The following is a 20367-nucleotide window of genomic DNA, read 5'->3' on the forward strand; positions in this document are numbered from 1 at the left end:
GATTCCTAGGGTCAGGACTACAGTTAGGGTTCTATGGGGATAATGACCTGATTCCTAGGGTCAGGACTACAGTTAGGGTTCTATGGGGATCATGGTTACCTGGTTCCTTGGGTCCAGGTTGAGGAGCCTCCAGGACTTGTACATGAGGTCAGAAAAGTGGTAGAGCACCCGGAGGCGGGTGTTAAGGACGTCAGGGCTGCAGTCCTTCAGGGCGTTGTACTGAGGAGGGACACACTGGGGCAGGCCCAGCTGGAGGGTGCCACAGGCCCCTGGGAGGGAGGGAGAATAATACACGGTTAGTGGTGGATAAAGGCAGAGCGGTACAACAGCCCAGGAACGAGGACTTTTCTTTTGTCAAGCTGGTGCATGCAAAGGAACGTGTGTGTGAGTGTGATACTTATGTATGCCCACAGTGTGTGTGTGTGTGTGTTTGTGTGTGTGTGTGTGTGTGATACTTATGTATACCCACAGAGCCTGTGTGTGTTTGTGTGTGTGTGTGTGTGTGTGTGTGTGTGTGTACCTGACGCTTTAGCAGTGGCAGAGGGGGTGGTCCAGGCGGAGCTGTGGCAGCGGCCTGCAGATATCTGTCTGATGTTCTTCCCCTGGAGAGCAGTGACCAGGGTGGGCTCCTTCACTGGGCTGGAATGGGCCAGGCCCAGCTGGGATACAACACACGCACGCACACGCACACGCACACGCACATGCACATGCACACGCACAGACACACACACACACACACACACACACACACACACACACACACACACACACACACTAACTTCAGTGGAAAATAAAAACCACCATTCTGAGAGGGAGCAGGGGGAGGTTGCACTTTTACTTGCAAGTTTCGATTTTAACAGCAGACCCGAATCACTTTCATTTGAATGTTGGAGTGCAAGTTGATAGATAACCGAGATAAGGACACAAAAAAGTGTCTAGTCGTGTATCGGCGGGGATGAAGGTATCATTGATCACAGAGCTCATACTTGAACCGATCCTTTTATAAGAGTTAGAACTTTGGCCTCTTAAACCCCCAAAGTGTCATTCTCTGGAGGTGAATTCAGTAGAAAGCAGTGGCAGTTCCTTCCATCTCTGTAAAAGCTGTCAGAATACATAAGTCAGTGTTGCTTTTCCTACCTGTCCCTCACAGTTGCAGCCCCAGGCGTAAACATCTCCGGTGGAGGAGAGAGCCAGGACGTGCTCACAGCCCACGGCAATGTCCTCCACAAACACTCCCTCCAGCGCCGGCACGACCTGGGGGCGGTTGTGGTTCTTCAGCATGAAGTCTGGCAGGCCAATCAAACGCTCTGAGAGAGAAGGCAGGGAGACAGACAGGGGGTGGAAGGAGCGACGGTGTGATTGGAGTCTTATTGAGTCTTATTGGCGTGACAGGACAAGGTTTTAAATTCGGGTAACTACATTTGATACACAACAAATAATGACCTGGACATCGGTAGGGATATATTTTTTTATTTGAATACTGTTTGTAGCTGCTGTAGCATTTAAGAATCTATTTTGATTTGTCTTGACTATCTATTAAAATAAGTCTAGATCAATAAAATGCTGAGATGCACACACAGTAGTGGCCTTCTTTTCTCCAGTTCATTCTGAACAAAACAAATGTACAAGGCAAACACTGGAATTGTACAACATTCTATTATTGTATTATGTGTTAGCCTCTCTGCCTACGCCCTTCCACCTAGTAGTCCATAAAAACACAACACAGACTAAATGTTCTGAGAACATCAGATATTAGTCGGGGGAGGGAGGGTCAGGGGACTGGTTACCATAGCAACCTAGGACACCCCCAAGGTCGCAATCCAAGAGTCTCTGGTATAAGTTGGGACAGGGAGAATCTCAAGAGTGAGAGAGAGAGAGAGAGAAAGAGAGAGAGAGGAAAAAACATGCTAGCTGTTAACATCATCAACTCTATGTATCATCAATAAACGCCTCTCCGTAAGACGTCGACCTCTGCTCTCTGTCGACCTCAGCTCTTATAAAACCTGAAACTTTTTGTGCTGATGAGACTGGGGTATGTTCTACCTCACACAAGTGTGTATGAGACTGGGGTAAGTTCTACCTCATACTAGTGTGTATGAGACTGGGGTATGTTCTTCCTCATACTAGTGTGTATGAGACTGAGATAACACCAAGATGCTGGTGGTGGACTTCGGGAGGAAAGGTCGGGAACAGGACCCCATCACCATCAACGGGGCAGCCGTAGAGAGGGTCAGCAGTTTTAAGTTCCTCTGTGTCCATATCTCTGATGACCTCACCTGGGACGTGCATACCAAACAGGTGGTGGAAAAAGGCACAGCAGCGCCTCTTTGACCTCAGGCTGTTGAAGAGGTTTGGCATGGGGTCAAAGTCCCTGCGGGCCTTCTACAGAGGCACAACCGAGAGTATACTGACTGGGTGCATTACCGCCTGGCATGGCAACTGCACTGCCCTCAACAGAGAGGGCTACAGAGGGTGGTGCGGACAGCCGAGCGCATCACTGGACGTAAGCTTCCCTCCATCCAGGATATATACGATAACCAGTGTGTTAGCAAAGCCCGGAGGATCATCAAAGATCCCAGCCACAATATCCACAATAAACTTGAAACTTGTCGTGCTATTCCCCTGTTATATGAACGTTGACATACCTTGTCCAAAGGTGTAAACATGTCCATCGTTGGCCAGGACAACAGAGAACTGAGTCCCACAGCCGACCTTCTTCACTCCCTTGTTACAGAGCTGCTCCACTTTCTGTTAAATACAGTATATGAATATAGCACATCAAATGTTTAAATGATATATCAAATATATATGATTAGCATTTTTAACAAGTTAAAAACATTGGTGTGTATAGTAATGTGACAGAGTAAACGCATCAGAGGAATGTCGTACCTGAGGGTAACACTTGACAGTGCAGGGACCCGTCCCTAGTTTACCGTAGTCCCCGTCCCCAAACGCCCAGACACTCATACCATCAGAGGAGAGCACCAGAGTGTGATTGATGCCACAGGAAACCTGCAAAGAACGGAGGAGGAAAAAAAAGAAAAGAGATAAGTAATTTGTCCGAAATGGTCAGACCAAAAAATACGGTCAAAATGTCAATGAGACCCCAATGTTTGCCATCAGCTATAAATCCAAAAACCTCTCTCAAACTTTGGTTTTGGAGTGGGCTGTCCCTTTAATAGAGTGTCTAGCCTTAAATGGAATCATAATAATCGAATCATAATACGATGACCATGCAGAGCTAACTTACCATCTGAACTAAGGTCATCTTACCTGGTTACAACCAACTCTTATAGTACCTGGCTTATGTGATAGCCCTCCAATGCCACCACTCTTTCGGGGAGCATCTTGTTGGAGGTTGACCTTTGACCCAGCCGGCCTGAGTCTCCGCTCCCGAAGGTGAAGAGTTTTCCGTCTGCCGTGACCACGGCCGAGTGCTTGAACCCACAGGCAAGCTTTCATGTCAGGGAGAACAGAATTTAACCAAGTTAAAAAAACAAACAAAACAATGCACCGTCCATAAAGCCAATACCTAAGTCACATGGAGTCCTCTGGGGCATAGGAACATTAAGAAATGGTGGCATTCCAAATGTGATCACTTTTGAAACAGAACAAGCCTAAGGGCACTCACTTTAACCTTTGCATTATTGCTGTTTACAATACTACTTTTGCACATTATTATTATTATTTCACATTGCACATACCTCTTTGATATAGCCTCTTTTAGGCTATCACATCATTATGCATGTACATAATGATGTGATGCATGGAATGGAATGCTGGGCTCTTTACCTGTACCACCTCTTCCCCTTGCAGGGCCTCTATCTGTTTGGGCCTCCTCTGTCTCTCGCTGTTCCCGTGGCCCAGCTTGCCGTAGTCGCCGTCGCCCCAGCTGAACACCTCGCCCGTCTCCGTCAGGGCCAGGGAGTGGCCGTCCGAGCCGCACGACGTCACCAGTTGGGTCACCACATAGCCTGTTGGGGGTCAGGGGTCAACCAATCATACGATGGCGTTCCGATATACGTGGAACGGCATCAACAAGTGATTTTCATATACACTATGAAAGTATATATGTCACAAAGCACAAAATATAAACATAACTGAAGCCATCTTGTGATGAGCTAGCTCGGGTTCTGTTCTAATTGTGTACTTCACATAAAAGTGAAGGAGCAAGAAAGCCAATGTGCTTGACATTTCCTTTTTACTTTATTCCTTTTTCTTTATTTATTGACGTTTATTTATTCCCTCTGAGAAAGAAATTGCCTACCGTAGCTGGTTCTGAGTTCTCAAACCCTTGAGTATTAATAGAATCAATATTCAATTCTATATTTTGCTGGAGCGCATAAAACACATCCTCCTCATTGCATTAACCACCAGCAGGCCGAGGTTACCTTGCAGAGCTGAGATGACGGTGGGGGCGTAGAGGTCGTCAGAGTTGCCCTGGCCCAGCCTCCCGTAGCTTCCCTCGCCCACGGCTAGCACCGTACCGTTGGCCTGCACCAGGAACGTACAGTTCTGCCCACACACAACCTGAGGAGAGCATATGAGGAGGAGTTGTCGAAGACACTGCAAAACTAGCAATTGTTGAAGTCACTTACAAGCCACGAGCTGTAACTTTCATTCTGTGTCTGCCTTCAAGTGCTGCCTCAAACCGTTTCGGAAAAACAATTGTCACGGTAAAAGTTTCAGATTGTGGCTCTAACTTAGTGTCACCCAAATCGTAAGTAAGTAAAGCTTTATTTATATCGCCTTTCGTACATGAAATGCAACTCAAAGCGCTCGACATCTTCAACATTCTAGGAGTGCCGAGGGTGACTGTTCACCAAAAATGCATAATGATTATGCTTCTTTTTATAGTCAATCAAAGCATTGTAGCTAGGTAAATACCACGTACAATTCTTGGCACTACCACTAGGTAGTAGAGTTGTTCTGAAAAGTTAGTGAGTTAAACACTTAAAGGCGAGGCAAGGCAAGCTTATTTATATAGCACATTTCATGCAACAGAGGCAATTCAAAGTGCTTTATCGTTTAAACGGATTTGTGGATTGTGGTTTTAAGACGAGGCTCGTTATGAAGAGACTGTATAGTCTCCATACGGGGCAGGTACCATACCTGTTGTGTCTGGCACAGACAAGGGGCCAGGGTGGGCACCATGAGGTTGGTGCCCGCGTCTGCCAGCTGTCCGTGTCGCCCGTTGCCCCACAGAAACACCTCGCTCTTCCCGCCTTGCTGCCAGTCCTGCACGGTACAGTCAGAGGTTAGACACACAGCTTATCCAACACCCGAACACAACATAAATTATTGCTTACAGGAAAACTATTATGGCCCCATCAGACGTGAGGTCATTACAGTGGTCTTTGGAAAAGGCCCACATGAACATTTATTATAATACTGAACAATGGAAACATGATAACAGTAAAGGTTGCTGGACATGGGTGGGGCTGCAGTTTTCCCAGGCATTTGGCATATTTTTAACATTGGCTCGCGTTGATCGGTTGGGTGTAGTTTTCGCACACTTCAGTCGTTCTCATGCACTAGCCAAGGTTTTTACATCATTGCGTGACACAGGACATGACTGAGAGAGAAGATATGGCTTACAGACAGACGGAGGGCAGACAGACAGACAGAGGAGCAGGATTACAGACAGACAGACTCGCAGAGAGAGACAGTCTTACCTCAGGCTTGGTGGTGGCCCACAACATGAGCTGTTCATCCATCATGAAACTCCATTTGCTGTTGTCCTGAGAGAAAGAAAGAGAGAAAAAACGTCAACTTCCTGAACATCATCCTTCAAAGAGAATCAGAACAGTTTAAGAAAATGCCAAAAACTAGAAAAGCTAAACATTTCAAAGATTTTATTTGTGAAAAGAAAAAAAAAGTAGGCTGTTCCATTCTATAAAGGTGTTAGTGTGTGTGTGTGTGTGTGTCCACGCCCTCACCAGGGGTTTGGAGATCTCGGCAGCCCCCGCTTGCTGGAATTCGGGGACAGTGAAGGATTCTGGGAAGACTGTTCCTCTTGAGATCGCCTCTGCGCTTTTGACGGTGGTGGCGAAAGTGGCTAGCCAGCTCCACTCACTGGGGCAGGAGTATGTGTCGGCACTGGTGTGGTGGGGGGGTCGGGGGGCGCGACACAGGTGCTGCTCCAGAGACAAGCCCACCGTCAGAGAGGCCAGGCTCTGGAGGAAGGCACTGTGGACCAGCTGGTCGCCCGCGGTGACGTGACTCTGGAGGACCAATAAGATACGCACGAATGCGCACACACAGAGAGAGACAGACGCAGACGCACACACACACACACACACACACAGTTTAGACCTCAGTGGCCAATGAGGTGGAAAACCACTGTGTTAGCGCCTCTGTGAGCTGATTTCCCTTCGGACCCATTAACCTTGCCTTGTGAGAGTTGGGAGGCTCACTGTAAATTGGCATGTCTGAGTGGAAAGCAAGACAGGAGATCAGAATCTGTGCTAACCCTCCATGCTAATCCTCTCATAGCTATACCTTGATGTCAACCTTCTAATAGCTTCATACAGCTAATGTTAACCCTTTCATAGACATACTTTGGAAGACAGGTTGATGCCTATCTTATAATGGCTTCATGAAGCTAATGCTAACTTTTCCATAAATATACTTTGGGAGACAGGTTGTAGCCAACTTTCTAATAGCTACAAGTAAGACAGTTGAGTGCTAACCCACTAATAGCCCTATAAAGCTAAGGCGAATCCTCTCATAGCTATATTAGGAAGACAGTGCCATGCTAACCCTCTCGTAGCTGTACTGCTCTTGCAGGAGGATGGGGAGCCTCTCCAGGAACACGGCCATGCAGGGGGCCCGGTTCAGGCCCAGGATGCCCTGGGTCCGGAGGACGGTGCGGCAGGAGGCCAGCACGTGGTTCTGAGAGATCCAGTCTGACGGGCACCGGATCAGAAGGACATCCTGTGGAGAAGATAAAACACATCACACGCACTTCAGACACTCTTCATGTGTATCCCTCAGAAGAACAGGGGTCTTTTTCTTCCGAAAAGTCTGAATAGTCGCCCAAATTGTCAACATTCTTCCAAGTTCCAAGGGTGACTTTATTCACCAAAAATGTATAGATTATGATGCTTCATTTTGTAGTGAGTCAACATATTGTTACCAGGTAAATACCACATAAAACATAAAAGCACTCCAGGGGGTGAGTGTTCCGGATTGCTTTGGCAGTTAGTGAGCTAAAACGGTTGAGTACAGAAAGCAATGGCTGAACTGACCTTTGATCTCCCCGAGCATGCGGCCACCCCCACGTTTGGTACCCAAGTGGTACTGACCACTGAGCCCAGGCCTGTCACCACGGTTTGGAGGACTGAACCATCCTACAGAGAGGGGGGGGTGGTCCAGAGTAGATTAGAACACGGTTGTTATGTGATCATATTCAGACAGAGAGGAGAGGAGCAGAGAGGAGAAAAAAGGAGGGGAGAGGAGATAAAATCAGAGAGAAAAGAAGCAGAGAGGAGAAGAGAAGTGAAAAGAGAAAAAGGAGAGGAGAAGTGAAGCGAAGAGAGAAAAAGGAAGAAGAAGAGGTTTCTGGTGGTCTCACCTGCAGGGACCAGATGTTGAGTAGTCCTCCTATCCCTCCAGACACCAGGGCCAGGCCATCGGGGCAGAAGGACAAGGTCTTCACTGCTGTGATGTGCCCGCTCAGCTGGAACACACACTTGGCACTGCCACGCTGGGGAGCCACCAACGCAGACAAACAAGAACACATCAAGACAGGGAACAAACTCAATGTTCCTCAGCAGTCATAGAAGAAGAGAAGAAACATAAAGCTAATAAGAAGGAAACCTGAAGAATAGAGAACCGGCAGGGCAGAGCGACTGACCTTGATGTTACTGCTCTTCTCTTGGCTGGATGTACCGCTCAGGAAGTTGGGGACCGATACACTAGTGCCCCCTTGTGGCAGCGTCCAGACATACAGGAGACCATTTTGGCACCCCCTAAAATGAAAGAAATAATATAAAACATATTTATTAGGGCCATAATAGAAATGACTTCCTACGATCAACTAAAAGATAACCATATCAATCATGATGATTTATGATGTATCATCATATTAATTCAGTCAAGTAACCACTGAAAATAATCCACAACCTTATGAATGGACAGGCAGGGTTCTCCCGAAAGAATGTAAGAGTGCCTCTGTGCCATGCTGTAAACATTTTAAGGCAAATGTTAAGGCAAATGAAACTATGTATTTAGTGGAGATAGTCACTACCTTCGATTACCAAGCAAAAGTGTTACAAAGTTCCTCAGTGAATTCAATTGACAAGTATAAAGCACGAGTGGGTTTTTTGATAATGCAATCTGGCACCACGCTGTTGGGGAGAACCCTGCATACTAATGGTCCAACGTATCGGGCTTTGTTCGAACAGTGTTCTTCTTTCTTTGTTTGTGTGTGTGTGTGTGTGTGTGTGTTAGTGGCACCCTCTGGTGCCCAGTATGATGCCCTAACTATACTCACACTGCCAACAGGAGCCTGGGTTCGGGTCCTCTTCCGGGCAGCGGGCACCACTCGGCCGTGTTGACGGTGCCTGTGTGGAAGAGGGAGTGGAGGGTGATCCAGGTACCCCCCGCCCGGCCCCAGATCTTCACCACCTCCGAGCGCCCGGTGGACAGCAGCAGGTGGCCCGTGGGGTCCCACCTCAGGGCACTGATGCTCTCCTGGAGGGAGGGAGGGTGGTTGGGAGGGAGAGAGAGAGAGGCAAAGACGGAGGGTGGAAGGCAGAGAGGGAGGCAGAAAGGGAGGGAGGGTAGGGAAGAGGGGTGATGTGTGAGGAGGACGTAATAACTCACTCATATTCATAGCGTGCGGTTTGGACCCCCAAAGGAGTTTCCAAAACATATCTCGTCAGTTGGACATTTGAACACTTGGAATGCATTTAATGCTGGCTTTTCGTTGTAGTGCAGTCTCAGTCAAAGAACTGATTTGGTGTAGTAGTGTTTTCCTAGTTTGCGAGACGACTACAACATGCAGTCAATGTACGTGAACCTGTAGGTACAGCAGGAGGTTGTTGACTAACAGCAGAATACAGGTGAACGTAGGAGGTGTCGGTAGGTAGGGTGGTAGGTAGGTAGGTAGGTAGGGTGGTAGGTAGGTAGGTAAGGTGGTAGGTAGGTAGGTAGGTAGGTAGGTAAGTAGGTAGGTAGGGTGGAAGGTAGGTAGGTAGGGTGGTAGGTAGGGTGGAAGGTAGGTAGGTAAGGTAGGGTGGTAGGGTGGAAGGTAGGTAGGTAGGGTGGTAGGTAGGGTGGTAGGTAGGTAGGTAGGGTGGTAGGTAGGTAGGGTGGTCGCTGACTTACAGGGAAGGCAGCGAGGAGGAGGGGGGGGTCCGTGTCGTAGGTGTTGGTGGTTCCCAGTAGGATCTTGCCATCGGGGTAGCCCACAGCAAAGGGCTTGTCAACACTGTGCCAGGCGATGCACTGAGGAGCTGGGGGGGTGACCGAGAGTGTTAACCACATCTGGACAGATCACATATCACATACAGTACCATTCACATCGTAACTTCATCCTCAGGCTGCACAAAGGGCATATAAGCCTGGAATAACAACGATTCAAACCTGGCGTTAGTGGCGTGAATTGACTGAGTAAAATATTTGTTATTATTTGATGATTTTAGTCATTAGTCCATGTCAAATACTAGGATCTCTGCATAGTTAGTCTGTGCACCCAAAGAACTCAAAGTCCCATAATTCATTGAGCTTGCTTGCCATCCTATGTGAATTCACCATAGCCACTTCCACCTCAGAACTAAAGCGTCCCTGGAAATATGTTCCATCAATTCAGTTCTTGCATTCCTAAACTGCCATGTTTATAAATAATTTAAATAAAAACCCAGAGTTCCACATGAACGACTTACACTCTTTCCTGTGGCAGTGCGTCAGCGCGGTGCTCTCTATGTGGAGGTCCTCTGTGACCTGCAGCCAGCAGAGGGAGCCGTCGAGGCGCCCCACCAGCAGGTGGTCCGTGCCAGGGCCGTCCCTGCAGGACGAGTCCCCCTGGCTGGGGAAGGGAGTGGAGGTCTGCACCCAGGACAGGGAGGTCACCCAGGAGGGCTGGGCCTCCACTTGACCTTCGGACCCTAAAACCAGTGGAAGGCAGGGGAACATGTGATATGACTGAATCAGCATAATGTGGTATGGTTCTCTGCGAGAGAGTGTGTACGCATATGTGTGTACGTGTAGCAGAACGTGTGTGTGTGTATGTGTGTGTGTGTGTGTAGCAGAACATGTTACGTGTGTGTGTGTGTGTGGTGTGTAGCAGAACGTGTGTGTGTGTGTGTATGTGTGTGTAGCACAACATGTTACGTGTGAGTGTGTGTGTGTGTGTGTGCGCGTGTGTGTGTGTGTGTGTGTACACACGTGCATGTAGGAGCGATTGAACTTGAGAACAGAACAAAGTCACATTCCCATTGTACCAGACGGACAATAAAGTTCTTAACCCGCTGAACTACACACAAGGCTGTTTCTACAAAACGCTTGAGAGAGCTTCACTGTCCTACAGCTCAGTGAGTATGAAGGTCCGGAGGTCTAGGGGGCTGGAGGCGGAGGTTAGAGGGACTACACCCACCGTTGACGGCCCAGATGTTGATGAGCTTGTTCTGGAAGGCTGCCAGGAGGTTCCCCCCGGAGCTCCAGTACACAGGGGACACCAGGTGAGCCCCACCGCCACTCTCTGAACTCTGTCTGTCCTCGCTGGGAGGAGGAGAGGAGAGGAGAGAAAAAAAGAGGAGAGAAGCAGGGAGAAAAGAAGGAGGGTCATTAGTCCATATCCAATCAGGACCACACATGTCAGAACATCAGAGCTGATTTGGCTGTTTTCTTACTACTTGAACCTAGTGTCTGGTGACTGTGTGTCCTAACCCTAACCCTGTGTGTGTGTGTGTGTGTGTGTGTCCTCACCTAATGCTGCAGGAGTGTGTGCACTGCAGGTCAGCTGTGTTCTGGGTGACGTCCCACAGCCTGACAGTCCCATCCTGGGCTCCAGTGGCCAGAAGACCCTGTTCACTGTTCCACGAACAGTTTGTCACCTAAAACCACAACCACAACAACAACAACAACACACAGGTAAAACATTAGCATACAGGCTAACCGATATTAGCATCGATCAATACAACCTACACGTCGTGACAAAGATATACTCAAACAAAGTTATTATTTCGTTATTAATTCATTCACTACCCAGGGTGAATAAATTCACCAAAATAGTCAACATTCTAGAGTGCTACGGGTGACTTTATTCACCAACCATGCCTCATCATGTAGCCAAGTGTTGTTGCTAGGTAAATACCACATAAAACACTCGGCACTCTAGATGGTGAGTGTTCACAGAATTCCTTGGCAGTTAGTGAGTTAACAATAATAATAATATTTATTATAATATATATATATGTTACGGTACATGTGGGAATACGGTACATGTGGGAAAACTATGGTTAGGGTTAGGTGCTAGGGTGCTAGGGTTAAGGGTAGGGTTAGGGTTAGACATGCCAGCATGTACCAAGTCACCCTAGCACCTGACCCTAACCCTAGTTTTCCCACATGTACCGTATTCCCACATGTACCGTAACATATATATTTATTATAATATATGTGAATGGTGGTGGTGGTGGCGGCGGTGGTGTACCCTGCCGTGGTGCCCCTCCAGCTTCTTGAGAGCACATTTGTGCAGGTCCCCGGCCATGTCGCTGTAGGTCTGGGGCCGGATGGGGTTGTCCCGCTCCGACGCCGCCAGGGCCTGGACCAGCTGCTGGGCGGCCCACTGCCGGTGCTTACTGGTCAGCCGGGCCGAGAGGGCGCACGCTGCCAGGGCGTTGGCCAGCTCCAGAGGCCCCACCCTCGCTGCCACCGCCTGGGAGGGAGGAGGAACCGCCGCCGCCGCCGGGGGGCTTCCTGCATCTGAACCAACCAGAGGAGCGTATAGAGGTCAGAGGTCATCAGGCTGGACCAACCAGAGGAGCGTATAGAGGTCACCAACCAGAGGAGCGTATAGAGGTCATCAGGCTGGACCGATCAGGTGTCTCTGTTATGTGTTCAGATTCAGGATGGTGAGAGGTTCTGAAGGTTGCAAGACGGTTATGTAACATCTAGAACTGACGTCATGAGATTCTACCTGACCAAGAGGATCATTTGCTCTACGTGGTCTATTTCTATCTGAACGCCATCCCTTCCATCCCCCCCCCCTAGGCCAGAGGAGGTTGGTGGAGGTAGAAATTCGGAGGAAGGGCTCATTGTAATGCATGGAGCGTGTTTGATATCCTTCCTCAATCCGTTCCGTGCATTACAATGAGCGCGTCCTCCGATTGCTACCTCCACCAGCCTGCTGATCTGGCTAATCCATGTCCTCTATAATGAATGTATGAATGAATGAATGAATGAATGAATACCTTTATTCATTAATTCTAAGGCCTTTCGTTCATAGTAACAGTCTCACCTCGAGCCTCGGCGTGCTGCTCTCCGCTCCTGTCGGGGGTGTAGCGGTAGCGGACGCCCTTCTCCGTCAGCAGGGACACCAGACTCTGGGTGACCAAGAAGGTGGGGGGCGTCAGCTCCCGGAAGTCGCTCCCGGAAGACTGCGGCGCGGCCTTCTGACTGGTGGTGAGACGAGCCCTCTGTTGGGGGTCGCTGGCGGCGCCAATGTTGACCCCCGTGGCCGCCGCCATCAAATCCTACACGGGAGGGAGGGAGGTTGAGGGAAGGGTTGGTTTAATAATGGGTAATGTAGTACATTACATACGTAACACTACAGGATGGCTACATAACCAGCAGTCCAGCAGACAGACAGATAAAGAGTCAGGCAGACGGTTAGACAGACAGACAGATAGGGATGCTCCGATTTGGATTTTTGGGGCCGATACCGATCCCGATTTTTTTTCCTCAAGATCAACCGATACCGATTTTTTTTTAAATACATAACTGTAGGCCTACTGACTGGATAGCCTACATATTTTTTGCTTTTTAGACAAAAGTTTTGATCCATTAGGCACCAAGCAAACGCAGACCCATTTTTATGGCATAGTAAAAGTCTGGCCTATCACCCAGTTAGGGCCTGAAGCCCAAGTCAGTCGATATGGCTGTATAAAAGACATCATAAACGTGGCCTTCATGGTTTACATACTGTTACGTCCTCCTATGTTTTCTGTTCAGTTATCTGTCTTCCCCAGGGGGAGAAAAAAAAAACAGACAGACAGATAGATAAAGAGTCAGACAGAAGGTTTGACAGACAGACAGATAAAGAGTCAGACAGACGGTTAGACAGACAGACAGACAGACAGTCAGTCAGTCACCTGAGTACAGATGTCCACCAGCTCTCGGTAGGCAGTGGGACTGTGGGACACCAGGCTTCCGATGGCTGAGCTGAGGAAAGACAGGAATGCTGAGCCGCTGCGCTCGCTGGCCCCCCTGCTGCCCGCCGCCGCCCCCTGCTGGTCAACACTGGTGTGCACCCTGCCAGCAGCCGCCAGGCACATCAGACGCACCAGGATACGGATATCAGCCAGGCCCAGAGCTTCCAGACTTCCTCCAGACTGACTACACACTGAGGCACTGCAGGAGAGAGGGAGAGAAAAGAGTCAATAGTGCACTGCACAGTATGTGTTTGTGGAGAGAGAGAAATAATACATGAGGGTATAGAGGGAAATGAGGGTGTTATAGCTATGGACTAATAACCCCTGCAAATTGAGGACCACGCAGGTGGAAATACCACAGGACAATGGACAGCCAATGGACAGCCTACTACAACAGAGGTATTAACTTTGACAAATGATCCATAACGATTTAAATGGCTACCTTGCCAGAGAACATGGCGGAAACTTAAGTAGAGAGATAGCCTGGCATTTGTGACTGCTCCTGGTGTTTCTGGACACCTCTCGGAAATGAGAAAGACGTCAAATTCGTCTTTAAAGTTTTTTTTTTTTTTTTCAGATTTTCGTTTTTTTAGCTAACATTCAACTCGAAGATGTGAAGTACCCACTCGTTATTTTTCCGAACAGTTTTACGTTCATTAAATAAGTGTAATCTATAACACAATGACTTCGTTTCTTGTTGTTTGATGGGGATTCGTTATCTTTGATGGGGATTTTCTGTGCTTAGTGATTTCCGGTGTAGCAACTTTCAAATACTCATGTCGTCTTCAATTTGTTTCCGATTTCAATGTATGATGCATCATTTGAAAGCTTACAATCTGTAGTTTAAGCACATGTAAAAAACTGAAAAATGATTTCGCCTACAGGTAGCCCTTTTCATTGGGCTGTGTCACATTTGGCCTGTCTCAATATAATAATAGCATGACTCCTGTGACTCACTGGTCTGTGACCAAATTAAAGATTCCGTTGGAAGCAGTGAAACGTAACTGTACATTCTGACAGCCATTAAAATGAATCAGGGATTAACTCTGTTGGTGAAGTCAATTCTGTAGATCCCAGTAGCAAATACGCATGTTCAGCTAGCTTGGGGGGGGTGGATGGCTATAATCGCCTGGGGGAGGATTGGGACACCAGAGGGGATAACTAGCAAAAATGTATATTTTCAATAATTGTCTGGAAATAGTGGCCTAAAAGTGGACCCCATCCACTTGACCATTATATTGGAAAATGTGGACGTGAATGTTGTTAAATAACCAGGATAATGATTTTAAAAGTGTCTTGGTGTCTCAAGCTAGAGCTAAGGTATGTGGTTAATATCACAGACATGTGATTTTAGAGTGAACTATCCCTTTAAGTTCAAAGTAAGAAATGGAATGCTGTGCCCCGCGGTGGTGTAGCGGTCTAAGCACTGGCCACTAGTGCAAGCTGCCCACCGGGGACTGGGATCGTATCCCAGCTCGCCAGATCCGGATATGGCTGGGGCACACACGGGGAGCGGCATATTGGGCGGCCGCTCCCGAGGGCGGTATAGGAGTATTTCCGGACAAGGATCCGTCGCGCAACAACGCCCCCGGGGTGCCGGAATAACAGGTGCTGGGCTCGAGGAGCCAGTCAGCTAGTCTGCCTGGCGGCCTCTTCTGGGACTGCCGGCCACGGGGTCGTGCGGCGGATCCTTCGCAATAGGCAGGGGATAATTGGATGCTAGGTTGGGTTCAATTGGCTACCAAATTGGGTGAAAAAGGGATAAAATCTGAAAAACAATTTAAAAAAAAAAGAAAAGAAATGGAATGCTGAAATATAGGTAATGAGGAGAGGAGAGGAGAGGTAGCTAGAGTGTTACCTGGAGGAGGTTTGTGAGAGTGCCCTCATGACCATGCTATAGGCTAGAAGGATCTGGGCGGTGGAGGTCACCCTCCTCAGAGCCTGCAGTCTGTCCTGGGGGTCCCGCAGCGAAGCAGCCTGCTCCCCCAAACTCAGGGGTCCCGAGATGGAGCCCTTGTGTTCGGTGCTGACCACCCCTGTGCAAAAAAAACACCCATTCAATATAGATACTCAAGGTGTGTCGTTTCACAGCTCTCTACTGGGGTACAGAAGTGATGTATTTTATGCGCCAGTTAAATTCTATATTTGGTTCGAGCTTATTCCCTTTTGAAAAGGAGTATTGTAATTTATTCAAATGATACTAGGGAGATGATTAGATGTTAAATGTAAGATGCCTATTTTTCTAAAGAGGAATTATTTATTTTATCTGTCAGTTTTTTTGTTTTCCAAGTTATGTCCTTTTAAGAAAAGTCATGTTCATGTTCAAATGTTATTAGGCAGACATTCTACAGTTCAGAGACTCAAGAGATAATAAAACAGCTGCATTGACACTGAAAACCTGTGTAGGCCTACTTTTTTTTTTCCACACAGAAAATTTATCAGGAATCAATAAAGAATCAGACCGATAAACAGAATCGATAATGGCATTCGGGATCGATAACATCTTATCAATTCCCATCCCTAGTACCTATGCTTTGGAGGAGAAGGTCCGAGGGGAGGAACCTCAGACCTTCTCCTCCAATGAGCTTCAAGAATGAGGCGCGGCTAGAGGAAGCCAGGACACACAAGGTAAAAGGCCTTTGACCTTTCTAAGACGAGCACCTTTGTGAAAGGCGGTCCTGTCCGGGTCACCGGTGCTGTTGACCAACGCCCCAAGGGGGTCGAGCTCTGTGAAGACAATGGGGTCCGGGACCAGCCTCTTCTCACTCAGACCCAGGGGCCTGAGCAGAACCCCGAAGTCCTCCAGCCCCGTCAGTCTGTCACTTTCACCCTCCTCCTGGTGACCCACCTCCCAGTCATCTATGATAAAGGGAGAGAGAGAGAGAAAGAAAGAGAGAATGAGGGGGGGGGGGGGAGGGGTAGCAACACATAATCTATAGAGTCGGAGAGTATCAGCGTAGCGTAGAGCGTGTTCCTCCTGGCTGAGGAGGTCAAACCCTTACCGTCTGAGGTGCTGTCCAACCGCCCGATCAAATCAGTCGCCAGACCTTTCATTCTGAGGAAAGAGGAAACGACACGTTTCGCAAAAGGCTATCCTCCCCAAACTAACATAATGTGCGCCATTCATTCACGCACTTACAATTAAAAACATCAAGTGACTTTGAGAAATGTCACGAGGACCAGAGGGGTCGATCACTCACCGGTCGTTTTTGGAGCCCATCTCCCCCAGGCTGGCGGCCAGGTACTTCTCCCTGCAGGAGCTGCACAACAGGTAGTAGGGGCTCCCCGAGCCGCACTCCCCCCCGAACCAGCCATCCACGTAGGCCCCCGTGCTGCGGTAGCCTCGGCGGCCCGCACTCTGGCCGCACCCGGGGTGGTGGCGCTTCATGTGGGTGTTGAACTGCAGGGTGAGCGTGCTGCACAGTTCACACTCCACCATCTCGTGGGCCTCGTGGTGCTCCTCGCCCCCCTTGTGGACAACCAGGAGAACACAGCCTTGTTAAAAACATCGACATCCATACATACATCCAACGTGTCTTGAGATCTGGTTCATTCATCATGAAGCATTTCCAAGCTTTCCTTGAGAAAGGCCCCGGCTGAAACGTCAGTGAGTATTGATCAAAACGCTCTGTTTTGATATGAATAAGTGACGACTTAAAAGGAAAAGAAAAGCCTGCTTTTTTTGCACGTGCACCCAGCCTCCTGCACTGGACTACTTGTACAGGGTGTACAGTAAGATGCAGTTACCTCTACCATCCACAGGGTGTCTCTCTCGGAGCTGATGAATTCTGGGGTGAGGAGTTCCTCGTACGGCTCCTCGTGGTAGGGGTCGTCCATGTAACCCAACTCTGACTCCTCCTCCGCGGCAAAGGGGTGTGTCTCGGCCTGCTCCGGCCACTCTGACACCCCCGGGTCCTGTCTGTAGAGTGGTGGGATGGGATTGGGCGAGGGGGAGTCTGTGGGAAGGACACAGACATACAGTAGGTGGTAGAAATACACTACAGTAGATAGCTTAGCCTAGGAAGATGACCAGGTACGGTAGATGGTAGAAATACACTATAGTAGATAGCTTAGCCTAGCGAGATGACCAGGTACAGTAGATGGTAGAAACACAGTACAGTAGATAGATTAGCGTAGCGTAGATTAGCCTAGCATCACGGTAATATGCTTTTTCTCCCAGGTCTGCGGCTAGGCTAACCTGCCCTCCTGAAGGAGGTCCTCTGCCCCAGGCTGGAGCGCTGGCGTCGGGCTGGTGGAGGCCTGTTCCTGGTCAGATGGACATCCAGGAAGTTCTCCCTTTCCACCAGGTCAAGGCCAGCCAGCAGACTGCAACACAACACCACAGCGTTCAGTCACTCTGAGACAGGACGTCTACATCTCATATTCAGGAACAGTACACCACCACAACACTGAGTGGACTATATCTTCTTCTTTGTTGACATATATTTATTCTATATAAAAAATAAAAAATAAACCTTTAGTTACAAACTTTTATCTTCTGAATAAGGGAAGACAAACATGTTTCCAGGTCTCTGGCCTCACCTTTCGGGGTCCCTGGGAGGGACCTCTGGGCATTGCACAGTCTCTGGGCCGTCTGGGGAGGGGGTGTCCTCTATAACAGGCGGCTGGCCCTCGCCTGTCTGGGGCTCTCCGGTCAGGGGGTGCTCCAGCATCCAGCTAGCCAGCACCTCGATGGTACGAGAGTCAACCTCACCTGTCACACCTTGGGGTCAAAGGTCAACAGGATGTGAAAGAGGCAGAATTCATGGCCTACTTTCAAGAGGAATCAATCAATCAAATGGTATTTGTTAGCACTTTCTACAAAACAGTTGTCACAAAATGCTTGACAGATATATAGTGCAATGGGGGCAACATATCAACGGTGCAGCAGCAACGTCAAGGTGTCAAGACAAACTGTGTAAGATAAGACGAGGTAAGACAGCTAGCGAGGTTTGTGATGGAGGAGGGAGGTGACAGAGGGGTGAAGGGAGGGAGGAGAGTCGAGCAAAAGAGTGTCACTCAAGTGAGAGCGTTAAGAAGAACCAACGATATTAAATTATTTTTCTAGTACCGCAAGCATGGACGTTTGGATTTGAAAACACATTTTCTGCATGTTCATTCAAACATGCTTCATCACTGCTAAGGGTATATTTAGTTTTTACTTAATGATTGGTGTTAATCAAAAAGGGATCAGGAAAAGTAACGGGTTTTACCACCAGCCTACATGTTCACATACTTTGATTTGAAAATGCTCCAAACACAATTTACCTAAAACCAAAAAACCACTACACGGTTAAGGAAAGAAACAAACTATTGGGAAGAACTAGCCGCCAACACTGACACACAAAGCAGATGGAGAAACACACAACAACACAGCCACACTACAGTACACACACAGACAGCAATACCTGCTGCTTCCATGGCCTTGTAGATATGTCTCATAGAGAAGCCCATTTCTAGTAAACGCACTGGGACAAACATTTGTGGCCGTTCTAGAAATTGAGAAGAAAAAAAGGAAAGAATAGAAAAAAAAAAGGGGAAAAAAACAAGCCCACATCTGTCAATAACAGTTTAAATACTTGACATGAATGCAAAGATGGACGTTAGCCTAAGTACAAATGTAATGCTATTGTGAGATAACAATTCCAAGAAAAAAAGAAACATTTAAATTTTGCCAGAGACAGTCCTGACTTACTAAGTTGAATTGCTGGAGACAGTGCACTAATTAATAACCAACTAATAATTACAACCAAAGCATGAACTCATAACCAAAAGAGTCTTTCCCAAAATAGCTCAGCATCCTAAAAACCCTTCAGTATACATGGAACCAGACAAAAATGTACAATTAAAAGTGCTGTTGTACCGTCAATCACTGCTCATTTCAAACACAAACAAAACGAGTGATGTCCATGATGCCATTCAAGCAGAGTGAGTGCACAAACCATAATGTCATGCGTCCTCTTACTCTTCATATAAAGAAAATAAAAAATAATCACAAACCCATTCGATTCAAAACCACTAACAACCCAAGTAACAATAAAAATCCGGCGGATTTCCTGGAGCAATACAGCATTGACAAGGACATCGCCAGACTACTGGGAGAGCCCTGGTTCACAGTCCCCTCCCTGAGGCGGAAACGCCGGCGGCGAGATCGTAGGAAAAGGTGAGGCCGCAGGGGAGGCCTGCTAGGCAAGATTGAGACGCAGCCCAAACAAGCCAGCTCTTCCAAGCATTTTCCTCTCTAATGTCAGATCCCTGACAAATAAGATGGATGAACTGAGACTACAGGTGGCAAAAAACAGCATCGTAGGGGATAGCTGTGTGATTATTCTGACCGAAACCTGGCTAAATGACAACATTGTGGACGCTAACGTTAGCTTAGAGGGCCGAACGCTACATCGCGCTGACCGAACGGAGCTTAGCGGCAAGTCAAGAGGAGGTGGGATCATAATATCGACGAAGGATAGCTGGTGCTTAAACACGAAAACTGTAAGTAGCCACTGCTCCCCAGACCTAGAATACTTGACTGTTAAATGCCGACCCACATACCTGCCTAGGGAGTTTAACGCGGTGCTAATTACATGTGTGTATATTGCACCTAGCTCAGACAGCAAAGTAGCATTGGCGCGACTATATGACGTCATTAGTAGCCAACAAAGTACTGATCCACAGGCTATCCACATCATAGCGGGGGACTTTAATCATGTCGACCTGAAGGCAGTACTACCCAAGTTCTACCAGCATGTAAAATGTGCAACGAGAGGAGAAAAAACACTGGATAAGGTATACACCAACATCAAACGTGCTTACAAGGCTAGTCCGCTAGCTCATCTAGGCATGTCTGACCATGTGTCAATCCTCCTGATTCCTGCATACACTACAATGGGGAAAAGTGCTCCCACCACCACTAAGACTGTCAGAACCTGGCCAGAAGGGTCCGCTCCACTGCAGATCTGCCTAAATGACACCCTATGGCAGGAATATGAGCATG

The 20367-nt window shown here is 48.1% G+C and overlaps 1 protein-coding gene across 1 annotated transcript in view; it reads right to left on the bottom strand.

Annotated features, from left to right (window-relative positions):
- LOC308155303 (putative E3 ubiquitin-protein ligase HERC1) overlaps positions 1–20367 on the bottom strand; it is a gene marked incomplete at its 5' end in the record, with an annotated part of 59266 nt that overhangs the window by 4133 nt on the left and 34766 nt on the right. The window contains 31 exons of the mRNA XM_080528602.1: positions 100–269; positions 521–659; positions 1138–1307; positions 2646–2748; positions 2890–3012; positions 3300–3455; positions 3793–3974; positions 4392–4530; positions 5113–5238; positions 5676–5741; positions 5940–6224; positions 6763–6936; positions 7251–7352; positions 7577–7708; positions 7859–7973; positions 8498–8697; positions 9334–9461; positions 9891–10112; positions 10601–10725; positions 10933–11060; positions 11657–11928; positions 12464–12698; positions 13317–13575; positions 15235–15412; positions 16038–16235; positions 16379–16431; positions 16577–16845; positions 17124–17332; positions 17575–17702; positions 17919–18099; positions 18785–18868. Coding sequence (XP_080384728.1) covers positions 100–269; positions 521–659; positions 1138–1307; positions 2646–2748; positions 2890–3012; positions 3300–3455; positions 3793–3974; positions 4392–4530; positions 5113–5238; positions 5676–5741; positions 5940–6224; positions 6763–6936; positions 7251–7352; positions 7577–7708; positions 7859–7973; positions 8498–8697; positions 9334–9461; positions 9891–10112; positions 10601–10725; positions 10933–11060; positions 11657–11928; positions 12464–12698; positions 13317–13575; positions 15235–15412; positions 16038–16235; positions 16379–16431; positions 16577–16845; positions 17124–17332; positions 17575–17702; positions 17919–18099; positions 18785–18868 — 5051 coding nt within the window. The remainder of the gene's footprint in view (positions 1–99; positions 270–520; positions 660–1137; positions 1308–2645; positions 2749–2889; positions 3013–3299; positions 3456–3792; positions 3975–4391; positions 4531–5112; positions 5239–5675; positions 5742–5939; positions 6225–6762; positions 6937–7250; positions 7353–7576; positions 7709–7858; positions 7974–8497; positions 8698–9333; positions 9462–9890; positions 10113–10600; positions 10726–10932; positions 11061–11656; positions 11929–12463; positions 12699–13316; positions 13576–15234; positions 15413–16037; positions 16236–16378; positions 16432–16576; positions 16846–17123; positions 17333–17574; positions 17703–17918; positions 18100–18784; positions 18869–20367) is intronic.

Source organism: Nansenia antarctica (assembly GCF_963989245.1).
Source record: "Nansenia antarctica genome assembly, chromosome: 4".
Lineage (NCBI taxonomy): Eukaryota > Metazoa > Chordata > Actinopteri > Argentiniformes > Microstomatidae > Nansenia > Nansenia antarctica.